Source organism: Chanos chanos, chromosome 10 (genome assembly GCF_902362185.1).
Source record: "Chanos chanos chromosome 10, fChaCha1.1, whole genome shotgun sequence".
NCBI classification, from domain to species: domain Eukaryota; kingdom Metazoa; phylum Chordata; class Actinopteri; order Gonorynchiformes; family Chanidae; genus Chanos; species Chanos chanos.
In genome coordinates, this window is record NC_044504.1 from 31,364,172 (window position 1) to 31,387,516 (window position 23,345).

Below are 23,345 nucleotides of genomic sequence, written 5' to 3' on the forward strand. Positions count from 1 at the left end.
GCACTGCAAATACGATTCCTGAATGATCACATGGAATCACAGGATATAGGATTTAGCCATCGAGTACCCCGAATACACCTTATCATAGCTTCCCTTAGGTGCCTAAGGATATGCAAAAGATACGTCAATTTCTGAGTCAGAGTGTGAACCAGAAAAGAAATTAACCGAAAATTTCATGACTTCGTCGGACTCACAGAACTACATTTCCTAACATCCTTTGCGCCTCCTCAGGACTCGCAGGGAAGTGGATTGCGCTTGCGTAGCCAGACGTGGCAGCGGCATCATGGCTTCTTGGAACAACTACGGGAGACGGACGAGGGACCTCGAAATGTTCATATTCTTGTTGCTGGTAAGTGACATTCAAACGTTTTTCAGTATCCGATTTGTTTTTAGAGCATGCTGATACGTGGCCTATGCATTTCCCAAATCTCAGTTAGAGTACGGCTAGAGAGAACGATATTTTCAGTATGCAAGAGTAGTTCAAAGTTGACAGGCAGAGGCAGCAAATTGGAAGCTGAACTTGAGGCGCACGATCAATTAGAGCATTGATTTTAGTCTGCATATTTACACTGGTGGCTACCATCTAGTTCTTGATTGTATTACTATCAGTTCGATGTATTTTATTTGCGTGGGTATTAATTTGCAACCATTCATTCTTTATCTGAAAATCAGGAAGTCCGTGATAAAATAGGACTAATGTATTTTCAGGCAGTGTTGCTCTGACAGAATCTTATATTCCATTACGATTATTTTTTCATCGTACAGTTAGCATATTCTCAAGATTTGCAGAGCGTAAACATGTTTAAAAATGGGGTCGTCTTTTCTTTTTACCGGTTGTTCACAGGTGATTGGTTTATTACTGCCCCCTTGCCCATCACAAATGTTAATCTCGTGATGATAACGTGATAGGAAGGATAGTTCGCTGGTATTACACTTATATTTGATCTTTTCTTAAACTGTGCATCGTGGTAGTGGTTGCATTGGTAGAAGCCATGCTGGGTCGTTTTTAGTTTTTGGTTGTAGCTCTCGTCTGAAAGCGGAACACTTTCAATTTTCGCTTGCTGCTTTACAAAGAAGGAGGGAGCGTTATTGATGGAGAATACATTTAATTTTTTTTTTTTCAGTGCGAGTTATTTCAGATCTCTCCTCTTTTTCTGGTGAGTCGAAAAGACACAGGCTGTTGCATTTTAATGGCTTTTAAGCATAACACATAACTTTTTTTTTTTTTGGGTCATGTCAGTCAATAATGACCATGTCTTTGTTCTCTGGGACCTTTCCTGGTCCACATCCTGTTTTTCTGGCCAACATTGCAAACAAAGGTGGATTCCAAAGTGGCAGTGAGGCCGGTTGGTGGACATTTCAGAGGGACCATTCAGTGCCAAGGGGGACTGCTGATTTTTCCCTCTGGCAGTCCTGCTTGTCATAGCAATTTTTGAAATTGCTTAATGCAAATACAGTCTCCCTGTACCACCACTGACACAAGTGTGTTATGCAGATACACTGTGGCATCCATGTGGCCCATTAAGCTGTAAGGTACGTTGGTGACTCACTAATCTCTGATAGGGAACAGGATTTGCTTGTACTTCATTGTACTCTTTCACTCCCAGTCCATTTCCTTAACCCTCAGCTGCCACTGTCCTTTCATTACTCTAGGGAATATTCACCTTACAATGCAAACTGGAAACAATATCAGTGTTAACATACGCTACTGGCAGGACAACCTAACCCATCCACCCAGATGTGCAGTCTCACTCATTAATGGCTGGAAAATTCAGAATTGCACTGGACAGACGCTAGACTTATTCATGCTAGACCAGTGCAATCTTTAAAACAGCAGTGTTATAACATTTGTTAAGCAAATTTATAGTATTATATGCTTGGGAGTTTGTGACATGTAGTGTTCCCAGTACTTAGGTGTGATATTATTACACTGATAAAAGAGATATGCACACGTACACATATGTTTATATACACTCACAAAATAACTTTTATTCTGAAAAAGATCTCACAATTATTGGCATCTTCAGAGCCCTAGGCCCTAGCTTGTGGACGCTCATCCTCATTTCACCCTACAGGTTTTAAATGGGGTTTAGGTCAGGATTCTGGGATGGTCATTGCAAAAGCTTGATTTTGTGATCTTCGGGCCATTTTGTGTGGATTTGGAGGTATGCTTTGGATTTTTTTTGTCCTGCTGGAGAATCCAATCACGACCAGGTTTTAGCTTCTGGGAAGAGACAGTCCGATTGTGCTTAAAATGTCCTGGTGGTGTTGTTTCCCGGTGTCCTAAATACTTGTCCAAGGCCTTTGGAAATAAAACAGCCCCAAAGCTTCACAGATCCATCACTGCACCACCGATTAGCTTCTTTTCTGTATGATCGTCCCTCTTTTTTGTTCTTTTTTTTTTTTTTGCCAAACCCACCTCTGATGTTTGTGGCCAAAAAGCTTGTTTGGTCTGACCGTTGGAAACAGTTTCAATGTTCGACTGACGTATGGCCAAATCCAGGTGCTCACATTCCTGCTCCGTTGCCAGCAGAGTCTTTCTTCTGGCAAGCCCTCCAAACAGTTTGTTGGCACAGAGGTGGCATCTGGTTGTAGCTTTTGAGTCTTGTCGACCCCAAGTTGCAAGTAGTGTCTGCAGTAGTCCCTTGTGTGATTCCTGGAGAAATTCTTACTCCTCATACCATCCTCTTCACTGTTTTTGTGGGGGGCAATCACAGCTCTAGTTGTTTTTTAACTTTTTAATTATTGCCATAATGGTGGAAATGGCTATTTTCAAGTATGTAGCTATGTGTTTATAGCCCTTGTCTGAATTATGAAGGTGAGCAACCATGTGTCTCATTTTATTTGTGTGTTCGTTGACCTTGCCCTTGTTGATAAATGACTAAGGGAGTTTGGCAAATGTGTCACCCCATCGTTATCCCACCGCGAAACAGGAGGTCATGGATGACCATGTAAGTGTTCCTAAAGACACAAATGATCTTAAAAAGTGAAATACACATGGTAATATGCACCTGTTGTAGTACTGACCGAGAAATCGTATTTTCATCGTCATCGCAATATGAGCACGCGCGATAAACACATCGCAAAAGACTGCCTGAAATGCAGTGAATAAGAAAAATCATTTTGTTTACACGTGCCATGCACATGCAGTCAGCATGCGAACATTTGACCTATCAGCTGGAGCCCTGGATACATGGGCCATGCATTCACACCATTTGGTCAATCAGATGAAGCCCCAGCTAGCTGTCAAGTATCCTCAAATTAATTGGTGTCAATTTGGTGGCAGCTGTGTGGTTAGCTGGCACGATGGCTGTGGAAGGAGGGAAGAACGAGGAAAATGTGGTTGACAAAGACCTTATGGTGAAAAAGAACAGCAATTCTGCTATTTAGAATTATTTTGGATTCAGGAGAGACAACACGTTACAAACACAGCTACTGTGTAAAACATGCAGAACAATTTGTTCAATAGAAGCATGTCTGAAATTACGACAGAGTATTAGAGCCACACTGAGGAAAAAAATTCAGAGATTTGGAGAATAAAGTCGTAATATTACGAGAATAAAGGCGTAACTGAGCAAAAAGTCGTAATATCACAAGAATCAAGTTGTAATTTTATGAGAAAAGCATAATATTATGAGAAAAAAATTTTAAAAATTCAAGGGAAAAAAAACATCATGTTTAGGAAAATATAGGCTATTACCAACAACCAACAAAATCGACAGGCAGTGGCAGCTTGAGCCTGCTTCTGGCAACTGCTGTTTGTTTCTTGCACTGTTGCACGATCACAGTTTCTTGCACAATATTTTCAAAGTCCTGATACTTATGATAATGTGGTGCTGATGTGGCAAAAGATGAAGTATTCTGTTATTTGTATAACGTATAACTTCACAGGATGCTGCACGTTCCTCATTTTAACGCAGGCGACAGACTGATCTTCTGATATTTCCTCTCTAAAGTAACATGTAACCTAAAATTACGACTTTATTCTCGTAATATTATCTCGACTGTATTCTTGCAATATTACGACCTTATTCTCAAAATTTCAAGTCTTTCAGGTCCCACTCCTAAACAAAAATGTTTTTCATATCAGTTTTTGCTTTTATACGTGTGCGTGCGCGCGGCAGTATGTGTAAATACGTACAAACACGTGTGTGTGTGTGTGTGTGTGTGTGTGTGTGTGTGTGTATGTGTGAGAGAGCGTGTGAGTACTCTGGAGCTCATTAACACGTTGTTGTAAAGCAGTGTTCTTTTCACCCTGGAACTGTCACTCTAGAATGTATAGCCTACATTTCTTGAGTTCTTGTTACTGGGGATCTGAGTGAAATGGAATTATTAATGATTTCCTTATGTTAATGGTTTTGTAAAGAACTCCCCATTTGAGATAAATGATTAATGTGTTATGTTTTCAGAAGCAAAGAATAGGCCAAACAATCAGTGTCTAATGTATATTTCTTGTTTTGATTATGTTTTGGGGGGGGGGGGGGGGGGGGGGGGGGGGGGGGGGGGGGGGGGGGGGGGGGGGGGGACTATGGCTTTGGGAGGAAGTTTTCTTTTAACGAAACTATGAGATCTAGGGGAGACAAGTAGAACAGGGCTCCTCTCAGCAGAATTTCTTAGGTTTATACTCATTGGCAGCAGTAGCAGCTGTCATATTTGTTTGTAAAAACCTGTTTATTCTGAGGTTAATAATCTGCAAAGCTCTGCTCTGCGGTGGAAATGCTGTGGATTTACCAGCGAGTCATGAGGAACTATAGCAAAATGCTAGTTATTCAGTTCTACTCTAACAAAAAAAAAAAAAAAAGAAAGAAAAAGAAAAGCTGGATCTCGTCTCAGTCCTGAATCCATGAAAGTAACTGCTCCTGAACTCCAGGGACTCTCAACAGAGAGTGCATCCACTGTATTCAGTCCCTTCCACGTGAATCATCGGGATGCATTCCAGCCAGCCTCTCTTCACTATTCAGTTGATGGTAGTAACAGTGACAGTCTTGTGAAAGCAGTGGTGTCATTTGGATAATGCTTTCTTTGAGTATGCCTGTATGTTGAAAGCCAAATGGAAGATTGTGTAACAGGTAAGGAACATGACACTAAATGGCCTGCCATATTGATTCCCTGTCAGCTTTAAATGCGTGTGCTTCTTTTTTTTTTTGGAGGAAAGATGGTGCCCCAAAGAGCTTCACAAACAGCATTTGACATCCTATATGAAATTCAATTATCTTTTGACTAAATGGCCCCGCATAGTCTCTTTCTCTTTATAAAATTGCTTTTGATCTCACTGGCCTACCATGAGCTTTGATAGTATTTGCGGTGAACGGACGGTCATGCTAGCCATTGTACAGCTTTTGAGTTGTGTACCAAACGGATTTTTCCAACTAACTTATGTGCCGGTTCTTGTGAGTCCTCGTGTCACTCTTGCCACTCTAGTCATTAATTTGTCTTTTATGATGTTGAATTTTCATGAAACTCATTAGGTTTCCTTTATAATTTACAATTTCGTGTACCACCCAGCACCCTTTGGTCCCTTCATCATGCACAACGGTCCAGTGTTCCACCATTAAGCGTGGGACCATTTCATTGAGCTGATCTGAAGCCATGATTGTCATTCCTATTCTCCTCAATAGCCAGAACTTTAATTACCCCTTACTGTCATCTCCATGTAGCTTTAGTCACAGTGACATCACGCCTCCACTCAACACTTTCTTTCCAGTCTTCTCACTCACTTACTCAAAAAAGGAGAAAATGAGATGCACCCCAAAGAGTTCATCATGCATGCGGTCTTCATTCTTCTCCATCCCTCTATTTAAAATTCAAACAAATGTCTTTAATTCCTTTATAACACCCCTCACATGAATCCAACACGCACTGAGTAACTGATAAATATTAGCCTGATGGAGGCTTGTTTTTAAATATTTATTTTTTTCCTGCTCATCGGTGTGTGAATGATGAATGTAGTTAGGAACAAAACAGTTTGTTCCTTGTCTATGTCTCCATTGGGGATGGAAGTGGAGCAGTGGAGGAGTACCTTTTTTTTTTTTTTAATGAGAATGAGGTGGATTCGGTCTGAATTTGTCACCCACTGAGACGTCACCTGTCAATGAATCAGTGTGAGTGGTAAATCTGCTGCTGACCACCTTCATGAATCACTGCTCCCCTGGGTCTCACAGGTGAGATCCTTGGGCATCACTGGATATCTCAATTATGACTCCCCCCTCAGTCTTAACTGCCGCACGCTCGCCAGGCTGATATGCTGCTTAATGTTTGTGAATGTATTCATGGTGGGGGTTTTTTGCTGTTGTTGTTGTTGTTGTTTTGGTTTTTTTTGCTGTGAACATTGCGACTTCACAGCTGTTAGTAATGAAGTTCTGTAGCTATCAGGAAAACATGACTGAAAAGATTTCACACTCTGATGTCAGTACTCATGGTTATAACGAGGATCATCATTAAGAGCAATTCAGCACATTACTTTTTAATGACCATCTCAGCTTTCATTTCTGAGTCTCGGCATAACAGGCGTCGCTTACCCGTAATCTGTATGGCTAATGCACGTCCCATAACGGTAATCACATAAACAGTGTTACTTTACATAAACGGCTTGCTAATTGTCTTCATGCCCTTTTGGTTTTTTTGGACTTCGGCCTGTCAGTTCATCCGGCAAATGAGGCCTGAAGACTGTACTTTAATTTTCTCTTTCTGTGTAACTGTTGCTGTGGAGAGAAGCATCAGGGATTGATGACTGTGTGTGATAGGCTGGGATGGTGTCAGAGTCATAATGTAGTCTGTCTGCTCCTGTCAGTTCCCTCCCTCTGCCTCAGATGACAGCTGCTTTATCTGCCGACGCCTTATCAGCCTTGCTCTGTCCAAATTCCACATATCCTGTTTTACTTCTGCAGAGCAAGAGAGAGAGAGAGAGAGAGAGAGAGAGAGAGAGGGGAGAGGGGAGAACGAGGGCCGAAGGAGCCGAGCGTCTCATATCAGGCGTCATGCTATGACAGAGTTGTGTTGTGTTGGAGCTCCACTTTAAGAGCATATTCATCAGAATTCAGACTTGAAGCATCACTCACTCCTCTCTTATCTTATCATCTAATGACAGCGCATGGCCCAAACTGCAGCCGAGGCGTAGCTTGAGAGGGACCAGCCTTTTCAGCGCTAATGTCAATGTAATATCTAAGAAATCTAGTGAGTGCAGAGGTGGAATATTGATGTTAAAAAGATATTTCTTAACCTCTGTTAGCAGGTAACATGCCACTGCTTAAAATCTGTTTTGTTTTGTCCCCCCCCCCCCCCCCCCCCCCCCCCCCGCACAGGTTGGCGTAGCGTCCACACTGCAGGCAGTGAAAGTGTCTCCACTCATAGAGAAAGTCAGTGACCACAAAGATTTCAAAAAACTGCTCAGGACCCGAACCAACGTCCTTGTCCTCTACACAGAGTCAGGTGAGTGTGAAATCTGTTTTAGCTCAACACCTTCCTGTTACCTGAGCAACATATGGTAAAGTCATGTGCTGCTGATGTAACTCCCAAAAGGCAAAAATGTCTTATGAGCAAAAATATAGCGCATTTGTTCTCTTTTTTGGGGACAGTATATATTTGTTGGGGGGAAAAAGGGTGGCCGATATCTATGTCGTTGGTTTGTTCAGATTGTGGACCTCCTGAGGGTATGACAGTATGCGGAATGTTCAGCGGCAAACATAACTGTTTATTGTCAAACAGATGTAGTTGTGCTGTACAAACATTTCTCGCAACACTTAGTTTGCTTAGACACAAGTGGTAATGCAAATCCTGTGGTCAGGGAACATACAAAACAGCAACATACCGAAATAAAACTGTTAAATACAAAACACATTAGTGCACCGACAGCGTTTAATACAAGGACGACTGTGCCGTTTCTGTTATCGTGCTACCCTGATGTTTCCAAAAAAAAAAAAAAACCACGAGAAGAAGGAATAAATGGGTTTTCCAGTCATTTGTCATCGGCATTAGGGAAATTTCCCCTCAGTGTGGCACTCTGTATTTATTTGCATATGTTTGAGATTCACTCAGTCTGGTCCGGCATGCGCGGTGGCGTTTCTGCTGATTGCGTGATTGCGCTGTCCATAAACATCTCCCTCCTGATGCAGGCAAAGGGACTTTCAAGGCCTCACTCTTCAAGATTTATTTGCTTCATAATTCACAAGCTATTTCGGCAGCGTGAGGTCAGTGGATAAGACTCTGTTTTATCGAGCGGCCGCCTGTGATTGATTGCCGGCTGTGGACGGTCGTCCTCCGAAGCGCGGGCTCTTGCTCTCCACGCGCGTGTTTCCTCTTACCCTAGACTTCATTTCCGCTCTTCGGATGCTTTCCGTTCCCTCGGCGCAGCATTGGTTATCTCCACGTTCAGGTGGTTCGTAGATGCTCCTGTGCATGCTAGTGGATGCTAAACCCTGATTTTTTTTTGCCATTTAAACCTCAGCGCTAGCCAGTTCTCTACTTACAGACAGAACATACTCTTGCCCGGTTCTCTGTTTTCTTGTCAACTCGCCCCATACTGAGTGAAGATAATAGGAACAAGGCAGGAGCTTCAAAGCTGATTTGAAGTCTTATCCTTTTGTTGTTGGCGGAATGCCTGAGGACGTTTTTCTATCAAATCTCTCCTTTTGTCAAGTTGTTTTTTTTTTTCCCCTCAGATATAGTATTACTTGACAAATATGAAAACCAACAGTCCATACCAAAGTAGTCTTCCTCCAAAGCTCAAAAGCTAGGTGCAACATCGTACTCTGAACAAACATAAGTTTTATCACTAAAAAAACCCCCAAAAAAACCCAGAGTTCTATGGCTGGGTCTTACATGCAGACAGAAGATTACGTATGTGCCTCTCACTAGACTCCAAACCATTCCCAATTTAGCTTCTAGAGACATTGTGTAATGTCCTTGTGTAATGCAATTAATCACTTCATTTTGCACATCAGCATGGTCTCTGCCTCTCTCTCTCTTTCTCTCATGAAAAAGTAGAAATATTTAAAGCCGCAGTGTGTGAACTTTTCAGAGTGTGATACATCATTTTACAGGTTTATTTATGTACCTGCCTAAGTGCGAATTTCATAGTAACGTATTTGTGTTCTGAGCATGACTTTTGTGCATATGCCTGTTTAGTTTTGTCATTGTTAGATTTTTGACCTTTCATAACCTTTCCTGTTACTTCTCACTCTTTTCTGGATGGTACACATTTCTGCGGCTCTGATGTTCTGAATATGTCCGCAGCCACCTCCGGGAACGCTCAGCTGAAGCTGCTGTCTGACGTCGCTCAGGCTGTTAAAGGACAAGGGACCATCGCATGGGTAAATTGTGGGTAGGTGTCATTTCCATTGCCTTTGAAACAAGACAAACAGGAGATGCTTACTGTAACCTCCCAAGAAGATTTATCAGATCACAAACTGTAAAGCAGCAGCTTAGAGGTTGTGCAGTCCTCTAATTGGCAGGTATATATATATCATTAATTAATGTCAGTGTTGAGTCATTTTTTGATGTGAAAGTTGTCTGCCAGGATAGGTTCATCTGTGTTTTTGGCCTGTTGTTGTACAACTGGTGTACCTTCATTTCAAGGGATATGTTCTGAAGATGCCATGCCGAAAAGAGTCTTGTTGAGCTCTTGGTTGATGGTTTTAGTTGGTTTTAGTCCAAGAAACAACGAAAACATTACATTCTTATGAAATAAACTATGTGGTTAACATAGGTTGATGAAATGATGTGGTTTTATGAGAGAACTTGAAATGTCTGTAGTTTAGTGAAAATTAATGTCAGAGGAGAGACTTGATTCAAAATCATGGTAAGATTTAAACTAGGAAATGAGAGTGCAGACATTGCATACAGCAGCAAAAACAGTTACTGTAATGGCATGTGACTTAAGGATGTACTACAGGCCAGTTCACTGTGGGGCCATATGTTATTTCTAAAATGAGTTTGACTCAAAATGAAATCCACCCACTGTGAAATACCCCTGAGGAGAATGAACAAAAATGGCTTCTTCATTTTTGGGTCTCTGTTGGGTGAAAGAGTGTCTGGAAGCGGCATGATGAGTCAGAGAGAACTGTTTTCTTCTCCGTACAGGAAAACACACTCCTCAGCCCCCTGCCTCCCCACCCCCCCGCCCCCCACCAGCTCCCACAATCCCTCACATCACATCTGTCAGATCAGGGTAGATGCATCCTTTGAAAGGAATTCACCAAAGCCTTTAATGCCAGGGAGATAGCCTCCGTGCAGTTCTCTCCAGACACCTGGCAGCCTTGGCAACTATACACATCCGTTTAGGTTTTTATTTTGCTCCCTCTTTCCCTCTCCTCTTTTGATTTTTCTTTCTTTCTTTTTTTTTCTTTTTTTTTTCCTCCTCGTATCGCATTGCTTTCCGTTTTGGTTTATAGTTCTGTCACCTCACGGCTTACTCAGCCCACATTCTGTACGGTGAGAGAAGACATCACAGAGGAAACTACAAAGCAGTCCCATTTCCCCCTGTGATAACCATCATTCCTCATGCTTTTAGATTGTTTCTCTTCAGTTTGTTTCAGATTGGCAGGACGAGACCGTCGATGATAGGGGTAGTCGTGGATAATTTTTTTAAAAAAAAACCCAGCCGAAAAACCCAAACATTCGAAAAGATTTCGAGGGGAATTTCTGCTCGGACCTCCCATCGCTTTGCGTCGTGTGTTGGCTCTTTTAAGCTTGTTTTTCCTACGTCTTAAGAATGTGTGCAATTTCTAGACTTTGAAGGGGGTATAAAATGCTCAATTTCATCTAATTCCAAAAGACATACCAAATTAGACTCAATTTAAAGACAAAACAACTCCTTGTAGGCTGAAGTTTGAGAAAAAAACTCAGCCAAATAGAGATCACAGCAGAGAGAAATATGCTTTCACCAGAGGACAGGGACATGAGTGATGGCCAATGATGATCACGCAGGAGTATCATTAAAAATGCTGGGCCAGGGGCACATCACACACACACACACACACGAGAAGATTGGACACTTTCTGAGCAGTCACAAGATAATATTTGTAGACTTTGGGTGAATAAATATTGAAAATAGGGTGGAAAATATTTGTTCGAGGATGGTTTCAGGCGCACTCTGTGTCTGACCGTTCAGCTGCTGTCTGTGCATATCCTAATCTGTTATAAGAGATTGAAAGGATAAAAAGGATGGTGGTTTATGAAGATTGCTCACTTCTTCAGTAGGGTTATTCTGTTATATCCGAGAGATATATTTAAAAATGTTTTTAGCTCTAAACTGGGAAAGCGTCTCAAAGGCATCCTTGTTTTTATTGGGCTGAAAAGAAAAAAGGTACACATTGGCTTTTGTGTTTTCTTGCATTGTTTTTTCCAAAGAAAACAAAATCCACACATGAATATAAATAAGAACATAATGAAATTTATATCAAATAAAAACATGCGGGCGAAATGTTCGTTTTTGAACTTGAAGGTGAACACCCGTGTCTTAGAGAAATGTGTTTGTCTGAAGAGTTTCCTTTATAGCCATTTTTTCCACTGCCCTTTCTTTGGCTGGAGAGCCTTCTTTTCACCCCACTGACTTCACATGTGTGGAGGTCGTTGAGCCGATGAAATCTAGGCAGCATAAAGGCAAATGTAGGTGGAACTGGCGTTGAATTCTTCTGTGATTGGCTCTCTGCGGGCTTTGGCTGGACTAAGATTAGTCAGCCCTTTGGCCTAAGCACAGTGTGGTTTCAGCTATTTAGTGTCCATAAAAAGAGCTTACTTCTCATTGTTCAGTGATTAAGGGGAGAGTAAAGCCAGGTAAGGCACACTGAGAAATGGCTATATCGCCTGCCATCAGTGGTGATTTGACTCACTTCTGCTCTGAATGGGGCTCTCCCTAATGTGTGGGTGTAGCATTAAGGGTCATTCAAATAAGCTGAAGTCAGCTTGGGCAGGAAAGTGATTCAAGAAGATCTTTCAGTGGTAATGAACCATTGGTCGTTGTGTGTTGGTGTGTCAGTCATTAGGAATTTTCTACATCTTCATTCCCAGGTTATGCAGTTTTACCAGTCAGCATAGTCTCCGCTTGGTCAGTCCATGCTTTGTCTGGGACGTCATTTTTAGAACTACAACGAGGCCACAAGTAGTTTCTGAGCGAGTTTTTTAAACTAAGCGAAAACTAATTGTGAACAAATTTGCTGATCGAGTGAGCAACTCGATGATTTCATTTCCCTGTTCGAATGTGATTAACTCTGGATTCATTGTTCCAAAAAAAAAACCCCCCAAAAAAACCTTTCAGTGCTGTGACAAAGTCGGCTGACATAATCGGTGATGTGTAGCCAAGCCACAACACCGAGAAAAAATGGCATGCGGCGTTCAGAATGGATTGCCACACTTCACGAGCAGAACTGGGCCACGGTTGCCCATAAATACCCAGAGAGTTGCCATCTGTGATGATGAGTCAGCACGTTCAACACACGGCCCATCTAATTGAGTTTCCTACCTGACACACAGTGCCCCCTACACTACAGTAGCACTTTCCGTCTTCCCACAGACAATAGCGGTATGTGGGCCTTATATATAAAGTCAACGACACAGTCTCATTTTCTCTTAAAGGACAGAAGGGGTTGGTCAGAGGGGTGCCTGGGGCCGTGGATGTCAGCGGCATAATTGAATTCCATCTCTTTGAATTTCCATTAGCATTGGTCTTTAGGTCTCCAGCGAGTCTTCTCTTTCTTTATTTGGTCTTATGTAAGACATTGTCATGCTCATTATCACTGGAGGGAGTCATTATTGTAGAGAGTTCTGGGCTCTGTGTCTCTGTGTGTGGGAAAGGGTGGGAGTATGTGCGCTAGCGAAATGTGCCAGGTAATTATGGATTCTTTTTTCAGGTGCTAGGTAACCATGCAAGAGTGGGGATAGGCACAATGCCTATTCCTGTTTTTTTTTTTTTTTCCTCCCCTCTTCGCTGGTCAGGTTATTGCTTTCGGAGCTATGCAAATGACTCTTGGTTCACTCAACCATTATCTGTGGTGAATGGAAGCAGAGGCACTCATCGCTGAATGAACCCAGGTTTAAAATCCAACGTCTGCCTACGTTTCCCATGGTTCCGCAAGGGTCGCGTATGGAGAGCCATCGCGCGGTGTCGCTTATCAGAACGATCGAGGCCCAGAAGCGGAGCCAGAGCCCTGTGGCAGCGATTTCACAGAACATTACGCTCTGAGCCGGAGTAAATATCTGGATTTAGCATGGATAAGACAAAGCTCTAAGTAGAGTCAGTCAGTGAAAACTGTTCCCTCTGAAAATAACCAGAATAATTGCGGTTGCCAAATTTCAAAAGCTAGTCCTGTGGTAGAGTTTTGCTGTCATCAGCTGTCACGTTCAGTAGTTTGTCTTGTATTGCTTTGATAGCCATTTATTTAATGTCTCAGGATAGTAACTGTATCACATTAATTATATTAGTATAACTTTTTTTGGATGCAGCAATTTAATGGCAAATGCCTCCCACTGCACTTATTTTAGAACAGCGTAATCAGCTTAAATGTTTGTTGAGTGTACTTTTTTTTTTTTATGTCTACTGATACTTGCATTTGTCTCAGCGATTATGAAAGTCAAGCCATTAAATCAAAAAATTTTAAAGCACAGACCTCATTTGTAAGTCACTTCACCCTGCATGCTATTCTAACTTATGTAATCATAATCTCTGTTGATGTTTCCATTGCTATCTTTTTCTGTCTCTCTCTCTCTCTCTCAACCTGTTTTTCCTCTTCCCCCCCCCCCTCCCCAGAGATTCAGAGGGTCGCAAACTCTGCAAAAAAGTGAAGGTAGACCCCAATGCAAAAAGGAATGGAGTTGAGATCCTGCATTACAAGTAGGCTTACTTTGTGTATTCTTTGAACAGTATTATGATGGTTGTTGAATGTCTGAATGAGCTCTCACTGAAAATAGCAGATAATAGCTCTACTACAAACACTCTCTGTCATGTTTATCCATTGTGTTTCTGCTAGGGATGGAACCTTCCATACAGAATACAACAGACCATCCACATTTAAGGTAATTTCTTAGAAAATTGCTTTTTTTTTTGTGAAGAAGAGGAAATAATACTGCCAAGTTTTCTCTCAAATTTCTGAAACATCAATATTCTGTTGTTCCTGAGAGATCCTGAGAGATTCAGGGATACAATAATTATACCTTTCAGTATTTCTTAGTTTTTTTTTTTTTTCTTTTAATACACTTATCTTACACAGTATCAGAAGTGAAATTAAACAGAGATGAATAAATAAGACCAACATTTGCATTACCTGGTTCTTCAGTCTTGGAAACTAAAATGTATCTGCTTTAAGGTACACCTCTGTTGCTCGGCACGCAGTGTCCTCCTCAGGTCGCTGTTCTGAGAGATAGATGGACAGCACCACTGTCTCCAAACCTGACGTGACTCCGATTAACTGTTTTTGAAAGGGTAGACTCAGAATCTGAATTACATTAATAACGAGATAAGCCTCGTCTTGCGTTTTTTTGTTTGTTTTTTTTTTTCTTTTTTAAACACCAGTGATGACGTCTGAACCGCTTTCACCGGTGCAGAGAGAATGGAGATGTCATTCAGAGAGAGCATCCGGTGGTTAGCAGTTAGGCTACGTTTTCATCGTTTTCATTTTTGACACAGCGTGTCAAGAAGATTCGGTCGAACTGGTTCTTACGGCCTTTTCCCCCGTTGATGTTTTGAATAACTGCCTTTTTTGGTTTAAGTTGGCCTTGACAAGACTGGGTCTTGAACTAGGAAATGTATTTCTACACCTCCCATGTCTCATGGCACGGTGACTGCGATCGCGTTCCCAATCAGGGTAGGTGTGACTGTATCTCGACAGAGAGAGATGACTCTCCCGCCCACGCGCTTTCACTCTTCCCACTCTCTCCTTTAACCTCTAACACCCTCAAACCTCACTGTCTGTCTCATTTTGTCTCCATCTCTCTCCTTTAGTCAATGGTGGCATTTCTGAAAGACCCCACTGGTGCCCCCCTGTGGGAGGAGAATCCTGAAGCCAAGGACGTGGTGCACATTGAGACAGAGAAAGTAAGTATGAGTCAGATGCTGATCGCTGTTATAGGACCAAGCGGTTCAACAAACAGTAATTACTCATTCAGAATGTATTTTGGCTGTGAGAACTTATCTCAGAAAAAGAGATTGCGAGTTAAGCAATGTCTAAATCTGAGGAAAGGGGCTGTCCTTGATTTTTTGGAAATTGTTCTGGCTACCTGAAAGGGGTGTTCAGGAAAGCTGGCCTACGTCAGAGAGGGTTTGTGTTCAGTTGAATGAAGAACATTTCAGGCCCCTTCTTAGAAAGATTATTATAGAACGAATCCTGAAAAGGAAACTTTTAATTACACAAGTGAAGCCCACAGTGCTAACACATTTTATCAGCAGACCACACAGACAACGTTTTTTCTCCAATGGTCTCTCCAGCTGAGCAGCGAGAACTCAATCAAAAAAATCATCCCGCTCACAAAGGGACAAATAGTTTTCAGACTCCTTTGAAGAGCCAACTCAATGCTTCAGGGGGGTTTCTGCTTGGTGGCATACCACACGTCTCAGCATTTAGATTGTCGGTTGTCAGCGCTGAATCTCAGGAGTGAGAAAAGCACCGTTGCCATGGAGCAGTAGACAGTGCAACTGTAGAGACTCAAAGCTGATTTGTGGGTAGTGTACATGAAGTAATTAATGTCGGTTTAGGTTTTACATGAGCCAAAAGCTGTGTAGTTAGGTGAACATGCTCACTAGATGCTCGCTCTCTCTCTCTCTCTCTCTCTCTCGTGCTCTCTCTCTCTCTCTCTTTCTTTCTTTCTCTCTCTCTGTCTCCCTCTCGTTCCCTCGCTCATTTTCTCTCTCTGTCTGTCTCTCTTTCTCTCTCTCTGTCTCCTTCTCACTCTTGACTTTTGTGTGCACGTGCTTTGCAGGACTTCAGGAAGCTGTTGAAGAGGGAAGAGAGGCCCATCCTCATGATGTTCTATGCTCCCTGTGAGTCACCTGATGAGCACTCTGCCTGATTGCACAATCTGAACAATTGGAGCAAATCACTGTAGACTCTACCAAGGCCTATAAGGATACACCGACACACAATGCGTTTAGTTATGGTCAGTGATGTAACCAACGCTGACATGACTTATGACAAACAGTCTGTTAGACGAGGTATGCGTTTTAAGGAGGGATGAATACGAAATCTGTGCGCCAACACATGTGGATATATTCTCAAGGAAAGAGGCACTGAGAAGGACATCAAATCACTTGTATACTTCGTGTCTCTGAGTTGCGGATAATAAGGAGTGACGTGCAGTCGGGGGGGGGCAGTTAGTTTTCCTGGCTCGGTTATACCTTATGGGATTTTGTGAACAATCCAAAAGCAAATACTAATGTGATTCAGCATGAATAGCAGAAGCATAATAAAGGAAATGTCATATCTGCATGTTGGGTTCTTTTCCAGAAATGAAGAAATCACTTGAGGTTATGCTTGGAGCTGCCAGAAAAAGAAACCCCCTCAGGCTAATCATTTAAGCACTGATTGAACTGTCTTTTCTTTTCTAGCCTAAAAAGAAAAAAAAAAAAAAAAGATACCTTCCCACAAGTTTTTCTCAGAAACACATTTTCTCGGAAAGATATGTCACGATGGCTACAATTAGACACCACTGGCCAGGTGCAGAGTTTTTGAAATCATCCAGCTGGCTCCAATTACGGGGCTGTTAGTATTCTAGTATCCCTTTTTTATTCCTGGTAGAGGGGACAAGGACAGTGCTGGGAGGGTCATTTTTATCCCGGTTGTTTACTGAGGGAGGTGACCAGTTTCATTATTTGTTCCTGTGAGTGACGTCAAGGTCCTTGAAGTGTATATTAATAGGTCTTTCATCTCAACACTGCTCACAAAATGATATCTCTCACCTGTCTTTTTTTTTTTTTTTTTTTTTTTCCTGTAAGCCTCTGATACCCCTTTCTGTTTTAAACCCCATCATGTGTCTCCTACACTCCAGGGTGTGGTGTGTGTAAGAGGATGCAACCCATCTTTCAACAAGCAGCAACAGAAACCAAGGGGAAATATGTAAGTGAAGTACTCAGTACTCTACACTCTCTGTCTTGCTTCAGCTGTTTGCATGTGCTCACTAATCGAAAGCCTCACCCTGTTGCCGTTGACTACTCACATCTCCCATGCATTGTTGCTCCACTCTACACCCTGATACGTCACAACTGGATTTATCCGCAGATGATGTCCTGAATGATGGATCGATGCTAGATAGATTAGATTACATTTGTGACGACGCACCAAAAGGAGTTTTGACATGTTTATTTTTCTATTTAAGTTTTCATACCTGAGATCAGTTATGTTTTCTCACAGCACAGAAGGAGCCTTTCCGTTACATTGTTTAGCTCTACCACTCCTGTTATGCTGCAGTACTGTAATTATTGGATCAGTATACGTTGAAGTCTACAGTATCTGTATGGATTAAATGCCAGTTCGTGACGTTCGGTGTTTATACACCTGTGAACTCTCTCTCTTTTTTTCTTTGTCTCTTTTCTGTCACACTCTTTCACCCTCACTTTGCTTGAAAGACTGACTTCACCTCTGTACCTATGCGCAAATGAAAACATCTAGCACGCAGTTTGAAACTTCAAAGAATGGCATATTGTTAGAGGAAATATCTGAAGCAGCGCATCAAAGTATGGAGCATACGGATCAATAGCACTCAGCTCTAGCACCGTGTGGACGTCTTATACAAACCCTAACGCTCCAGCTCAGCAAAAGCATCTCGGCGTGCAGGAAACAGCCCAAAGCAGCTAGAGCAGGGACTAGATCAATTAATAGGAGCAAATTGGAGTTATTGTATTTTTCCTGTATGGAGTGGAAAATGAGTGGTTGCCTGGCTAATGGGAGCGATATTTCGTTCTCTGACGTACCCGGTGATGAGTACACTCAGACGGCGGCTGGTAAATAAGCCGCTGGTTTGCGTATTTGCATAATGGCTGCAGTTGCGGGTATGGGCACGAGAGAAGAAGATTTGCTGCATCCTGTGTTTCCAGGTTTTATTTGTGTGTGTGTGTGTGTGTGTGTGTGTGTGTGTTAAAGGCTGATATTGCAGGAAAAATGTGATTGATTTGGGTTGCTAATCAGTGGTCCACACACTCTTTGCATGCATTTGTTATTGTATTATTGGAGTACAAGTAACCAGAGATGATTTATGAATTTCTCTAAAATTAAATGTATTTTCTGAGTTTATTGTAGAACTAGTCAGTCGCCCCAGTGCAGTAGAAGGCATACATGCAAAGATTTTTATTAAACATATGCAATGCATAACTTATGACAAGATTTGAGGGGGAAAAAAAAGTATTCCTCATAAATTTTATGTGTAATGTATTACTTTGTGTAATGTATTACAGCAGTGGAAAAACACTCTGTTGATATGCTAACAAAACCAGATTTTTCAAGGCTATTCTCTCTCAAAATAATCTAAAATCAAAAATCTTAAAGCTGCTACGTTGCAGTTGTTTTTTTTCCAGAGAAATAGTACATTTTGGTTTTTTGGAGGATGAGCGATATTGATTCCGTCCTAAATCACTGAGTGCCTTACTTTCTACTCGTGCTTCCTGTTCACAGGACTCCCTCGCATTCTCACAAGGCAGCCATTTGTCTTCATTTTCTTTACTTCCGTGGCTTTGTCTGCACTTTTTTTTTTTTTTTTTTTACTTTTGGTTTTATCCCTTGTATCGCTGCAGGTGCTGGCAGGGATGAACGTACACCCAGCTGAGTTTGACGGTCTCAAGCAGGAGTACAGCGTCAAGGGCTACCCGACCTTCTGCTACTTTGAGTGAGTGTATCTCACGCTGGCATTTTACAGAGCATATGCACGCACACTCACACACACACACACATCACTCGAAAGTTTGGTTTGAAAGATACACTTGTGTCGATGTCTGTTTATGTCACGGTAGAGGGTGTGTTTTTGGTTTTTTTTTTATGTGTGTGTGTCTTGGAGAGAGGGGGTATGAGGTTATGGACATCGTGTATTCGGTTTGAAGGAGTCTCACAATGGGGGGTCCAGCTCTGGAACAGAATGGCATCTCTTAACTTATTCAGAGGCAGATGAAGGCTCGTCAGCTGCGGGGGGGTGCGGGGCACTGCAGTCAGAACTCGCCAGGGAAACGAGGGGGTTGGCAAGCTTTTAGACCGCTCCGAAGCAGGGACCTTGACTTTGACTTGGCCAAAATTTGAAGACGCTTCCTCATTTACACTGCGATGAACACTTGAAGGCATGAGTGTTGTGTGACTAGCAATGCTTCACCCAGAGAGTATCTTTCATGAGCTCGTTATCAGCCTGTGATGAGGCTTGACTCTATCTGCAAGCAATGAGAGCAAGCAAACTTCTCCCAGATAGCGTGACACGCCACGGCACTAACGCATACCGCGCACTGTGAAATAATTGTAGTAATGGTCAACTTTCCCCACATGCCCCTTAGCATCTTCATTGACATTCAGAACTATGACCAAGTTTGGTTCACTTTTGTGGGAAGGAATAATTCCGTTGCCCCAGTTCGTAACAAATTTTGGCCGGCAGTATAACCACTTTCAATGGCATTTCGGGATATACATGTGTCAAATATAACGAACCGAATGGAGCCGTCACTCATTCGGTTAATTCAGATAATCTGTTGCTTTTTTGCATTGAATTACTATTATTATTGTTGTTGTTGTTGTTTTTGTTGTTGTTAGTGCTCAGCAAGAACCATGTCAGCGTATGCAGCACTTTAAAATTTGATGAAATATATGGTAAACCCTACTGTTGTAAAACCCTGTTGTTGTTATCTTTGTGAATATGTCATGCATTGTTTCGCTTTAATTTGGCAGGTTGTAATTGAATTTGTAACACGTAGTCCTGGTGGGAGCGTTGCGTTATTCTGCTGCTGTAACAGCAGTGAAATTCAGTTGTCTGACAGCACTACCAAATGCACTAGTGGCACCAGTCAACTTTAACTCCGCGCATTTCCTCAGCAGTCTCTTTATGGTCAGCTGTGTTCTCCTCAAGCTTCGGCTCCTCTGCTCTGGCCAGCAGCTCCACTCCTGTTTTATCTGCCCCCCATTTAATGTTAAAGCGCTCTCCCGTCCCACAGCCGTTTTAATTACCAGACCGCTAATTAAAAGACAACCTCCGCCCGGTCCGTTTTTAATGAGTCATTAGCCTGAGTCCTTGGGGTAGTCCCAGCCTATTGACCATTCAACATCATTGGTTATTGTAATGAGTTTATAGGGGATTAACGCTTTGTTTCGGCTCGTCTGGTGTTTGCCCATCCTTGTCTGCAATACGTTTTTTATTCAGATGTGAATGCTCATCCTCAATTCTTTTTTTTTTTTTTTTGGCCTGAAGTAGCCTGTCATCTGCATAGTGAGTTTTGTGAGAGATACTGTAAATTGAGTTGAATTCATCAACTTATCGGTCGAGGTTCGTATCCCAACCTTCAACGCTCGTCCAGATTTTTCAAATTCATTCGGAGATAAATAACTCATCTCTTCTCCCTCCCATCCAGTCCAGTCCAGTCCATGGAGCAGCACTGTTCCATCTGAGTACTTTAATTAATTTAGCTCTCTTTCTCTGTCTCTTACTTCCTCACTTCCAGGACACTAAAAAGCTTCCAGTGTTTGCACTTTTTTTTTTTTTTTTTTAGTGCAGTTTTGTACATAAAGCTGTAAGGTAGCTTCCTTTTACCTCCTCATAATGATCATTGATGTAAAGGCATGGATTACTGGAGAGGCATATGGCAGGAATCCAAGTTGACCTTTACCATCTGAGAAATGACAGTGTGGGAAAGCTGACAGGTAGGATCGCCTGGAGTTCCACCATTTGGTTTTCACTACGCTGGACCATTAATATCAGTTGGCGTGAAGGAGAAGAGGGCAAATGCAGAATTTTTTTTATGGTGTTCATACAATGAAGATAGAGCAAAAACATAACTTGCACAAAGTTTGACACCCATCAAGTTCACACCGGGTTGAACTAAAGCAAAATGTGCCAGAAGTCCCACGTTGTCTTCGGTGTAACCTGACGCGAGACTGCTAACTCAGTGTGACAGCTTTTCCCGTTTTTCTGTAGAACACATTACCACAAAGCTCGCAGATCTCCACTGATCTCTGACGGTAACAAATGACCAAGCCCTGACAGTTTTTTTTTTTTTTTTCTTTTTTCTCCCAGTTAGCTCAGCTTTCGGCTGCCGCAGATTAATTTCAGTTTCAGAGATGGAGAGATCAGCATGGCATACGGAATAAAGAAACCATAACCAGTGCATGGGTTTGCTTATGTTTTGTTATTTAAATTAGACCTGTGTGTAAAGAAAAGCGATCTGTTTGTGTTTGAATGGGATCAGTAAAAGACAAAAAAAAACCTCAGAGCAATCATGTTGGGGTCTTTGATATTGTTAGATGCCAGCAGCTTGATTAGCTTTGAACCTGGTACTTCATTTAAAATGTTTATCTTGGCTAACGCTGCAGGAACCACAGGGGTGGCTGTTGCTTAGAATCCAGCCCTTTGGTGTGTCAGTACAAATATGTTCCTCTGTCTGGCAACACAGTTTTCAATTGAGAAAGAAAACTCCCATGGCCTTCTCCCAGTCTGCCAGTCTCTTGTGACAATGAACCTGACGTCTTGACATATTTTATGATCATAGTTCATGACAACCTTTATGTTATGATTGTTAACAACGTTCAGCATGTCTTTCAGTAATGTGTAATGTTAGCTGTTTCCCATTGTCAGGCAATTAAAACTTCACTATTAATATATGTCTCTTGCTGTATCTATAGTTTGCTTTAATATTGTAGATTCTTGACTTTTGGTGCAACTGGTATACCAGTGATATAGTGCTTTATAAGTGCTGAGCTAAGCATAATCTGTAAGTAGGCATGTTCTTGCAAGTTTCTCGTTTGTGTTACGGTGAACAGCAAAAGTTTAACTGTTCTCATCTGTTTTCTTACTTTTAAGGAAGGGGAAGTTCCTGCATCATTATGAGAATTATGGAGCCACAGCCAAGGACATTGCAGACTGGCTGAAGAAGTGAGTAGAAAGATCAGAAAGGTCATAGATTCCCAGCTGCTATATGAACAGTACACTTAAAAACATTAAATCTGACTCACACACACACACACACTGCCATGCCCTGTCCTCCAGACAGTTATCAACCTTCTTTATAAAGTTTTTTTTTAGGTATGTGTTCTTTGAATTGAGACTCTCTGCCTGTTTTGGTCCATTGAATAAGCCACATTGTCTGGGAAGAATTTGCCACTGAAGCGTTTCAGAGTACACATTTTGTACTCAACAACACCAGGCACAATAATACACCTGTGTCGCCCTTAATGCAGATAGAATGAGGCATATCAGCCCTCTGCAGAGAAAGACTGAACCCTCCAGTGGTACATAGTACTTCTCATAGAGCCCCCGCCGCAGTCACACAGAAATCTCCTTATCTTCTCATCTCTTCAGACTGTGAAAGAACTGACTAAAATATCTGAAATGATATCTAAGGGAGACATTTTGTCCATGCTTCATTATGTAGCTGCAGTTACGTTGCAATTAAACAGCATGACAGCATTCTAGCAAAACGCAGTAATATTTAGTTAACAGCTGTAGGCACCTGTCATTTGACCAATGAGTCGATGACAGCTCTTTGACAGTAATGGAAACTGGACTGTTTTGGGCTGAAGTATTTTCACTGGAGCTCACAAATGGAGTCTGCTTATGCAATATAACGGCAAGAACAGGCAGATTGAACGTTTTATCGCTCGCTTATGTCTGATGATTTACTTTTGGTGTATCTGTCAATCAATTTGTTTGCTAGAAGTGAAGATCTGACTTCAGATCAGTTGAAAGACTCTGCGGCGTTAGGCCCTGTGGTGACGCGTTGAAGCTCAGTTAGGCTAGTTCTAGTTCAGCTGAAATGACTTGGAAAGACAGATGCTTGGCAGCTTTGTGAAGATGCATCTTTCTGGCCCTTGATCAGTCATCTGACTTTTAGGAGCCAGGCTCTTGGCTTTTCACACTGTATAGAGAATCATCAGTTTGGCTGGGCCCTGACCAATTCCGAAACTTAAGGGAAACAGATGGGAGTGCTGTCTTTGGCTTGGTTTCACCACAGAGAGACAACAACTCTCAGTCATACAGGCGTAATCATCTCAGACCAGATGTCGAGAGTCGGGCTGTAGCGGTGAGAAGTGTACCAGCTGTGACAAACACTATACACAAGCTGCGTTTGCTTCATCTGTTTGGAGACCTTTAACTCAAAGACAGTTGGTTTTCGAGTCTTCCAGTTTGTTGAGGACATGAAAGAGATCTTGGTAATGCTCTCAGTGTTTTTTCTGTCTCTGACCTTT

General features: G+C 42.0%; 1 protein-coding gene across 1 annotated transcript in view; it reads left to right on the forward strand.

Moving 5' to 3' along the window:
- The first annotated feature begins 282 nt into the window (after nucleotides 1-282).
- The window catches only part of pdia5 (protein disulfide isomerase family A, member 5), a 35,827-nt gene continuing 12,764 nt past the window's right edge, over nucleotides 283-23,345 (forward strand). Inside the window, exons 1-10 of the mRNA XM_030786232.1 lie at nucleotides 283-349; nucleotides 7,302-7,428; nucleotides 9,232-9,319; nucleotides 13,742-13,825; nucleotides 13,962-14,007; nucleotides 14,933-15,025; nucleotides 15,907-15,967; nucleotides 16,972-17,039; nucleotides 18,710-18,801; nucleotides 21,961-22,032. Of these exons, the coding sequence (XP_030642092.1) occupies nucleotides 284-349; nucleotides 7,302-7,428; nucleotides 9,232-9,319; nucleotides 13,742-13,825; nucleotides 13,962-14,007; nucleotides 14,933-15,025; nucleotides 15,907-15,967; nucleotides 16,972-17,039; nucleotides 18,710-18,801; nucleotides 21,961-22,032 (797 nt within the window). The 5' untranslated portion in view covers nucleotide 283. The remainder of the gene's footprint in view (nucleotides 350-7,301; nucleotides 7,429-9,231; nucleotides 9,320-13,741; nucleotides 13,826-13,961; nucleotides 14,008-14,932; nucleotides 15,026-15,906; nucleotides 15,968-16,971; nucleotides 17,040-18,709; nucleotides 18,802-21,960; nucleotides 22,033-23,345) is intronic.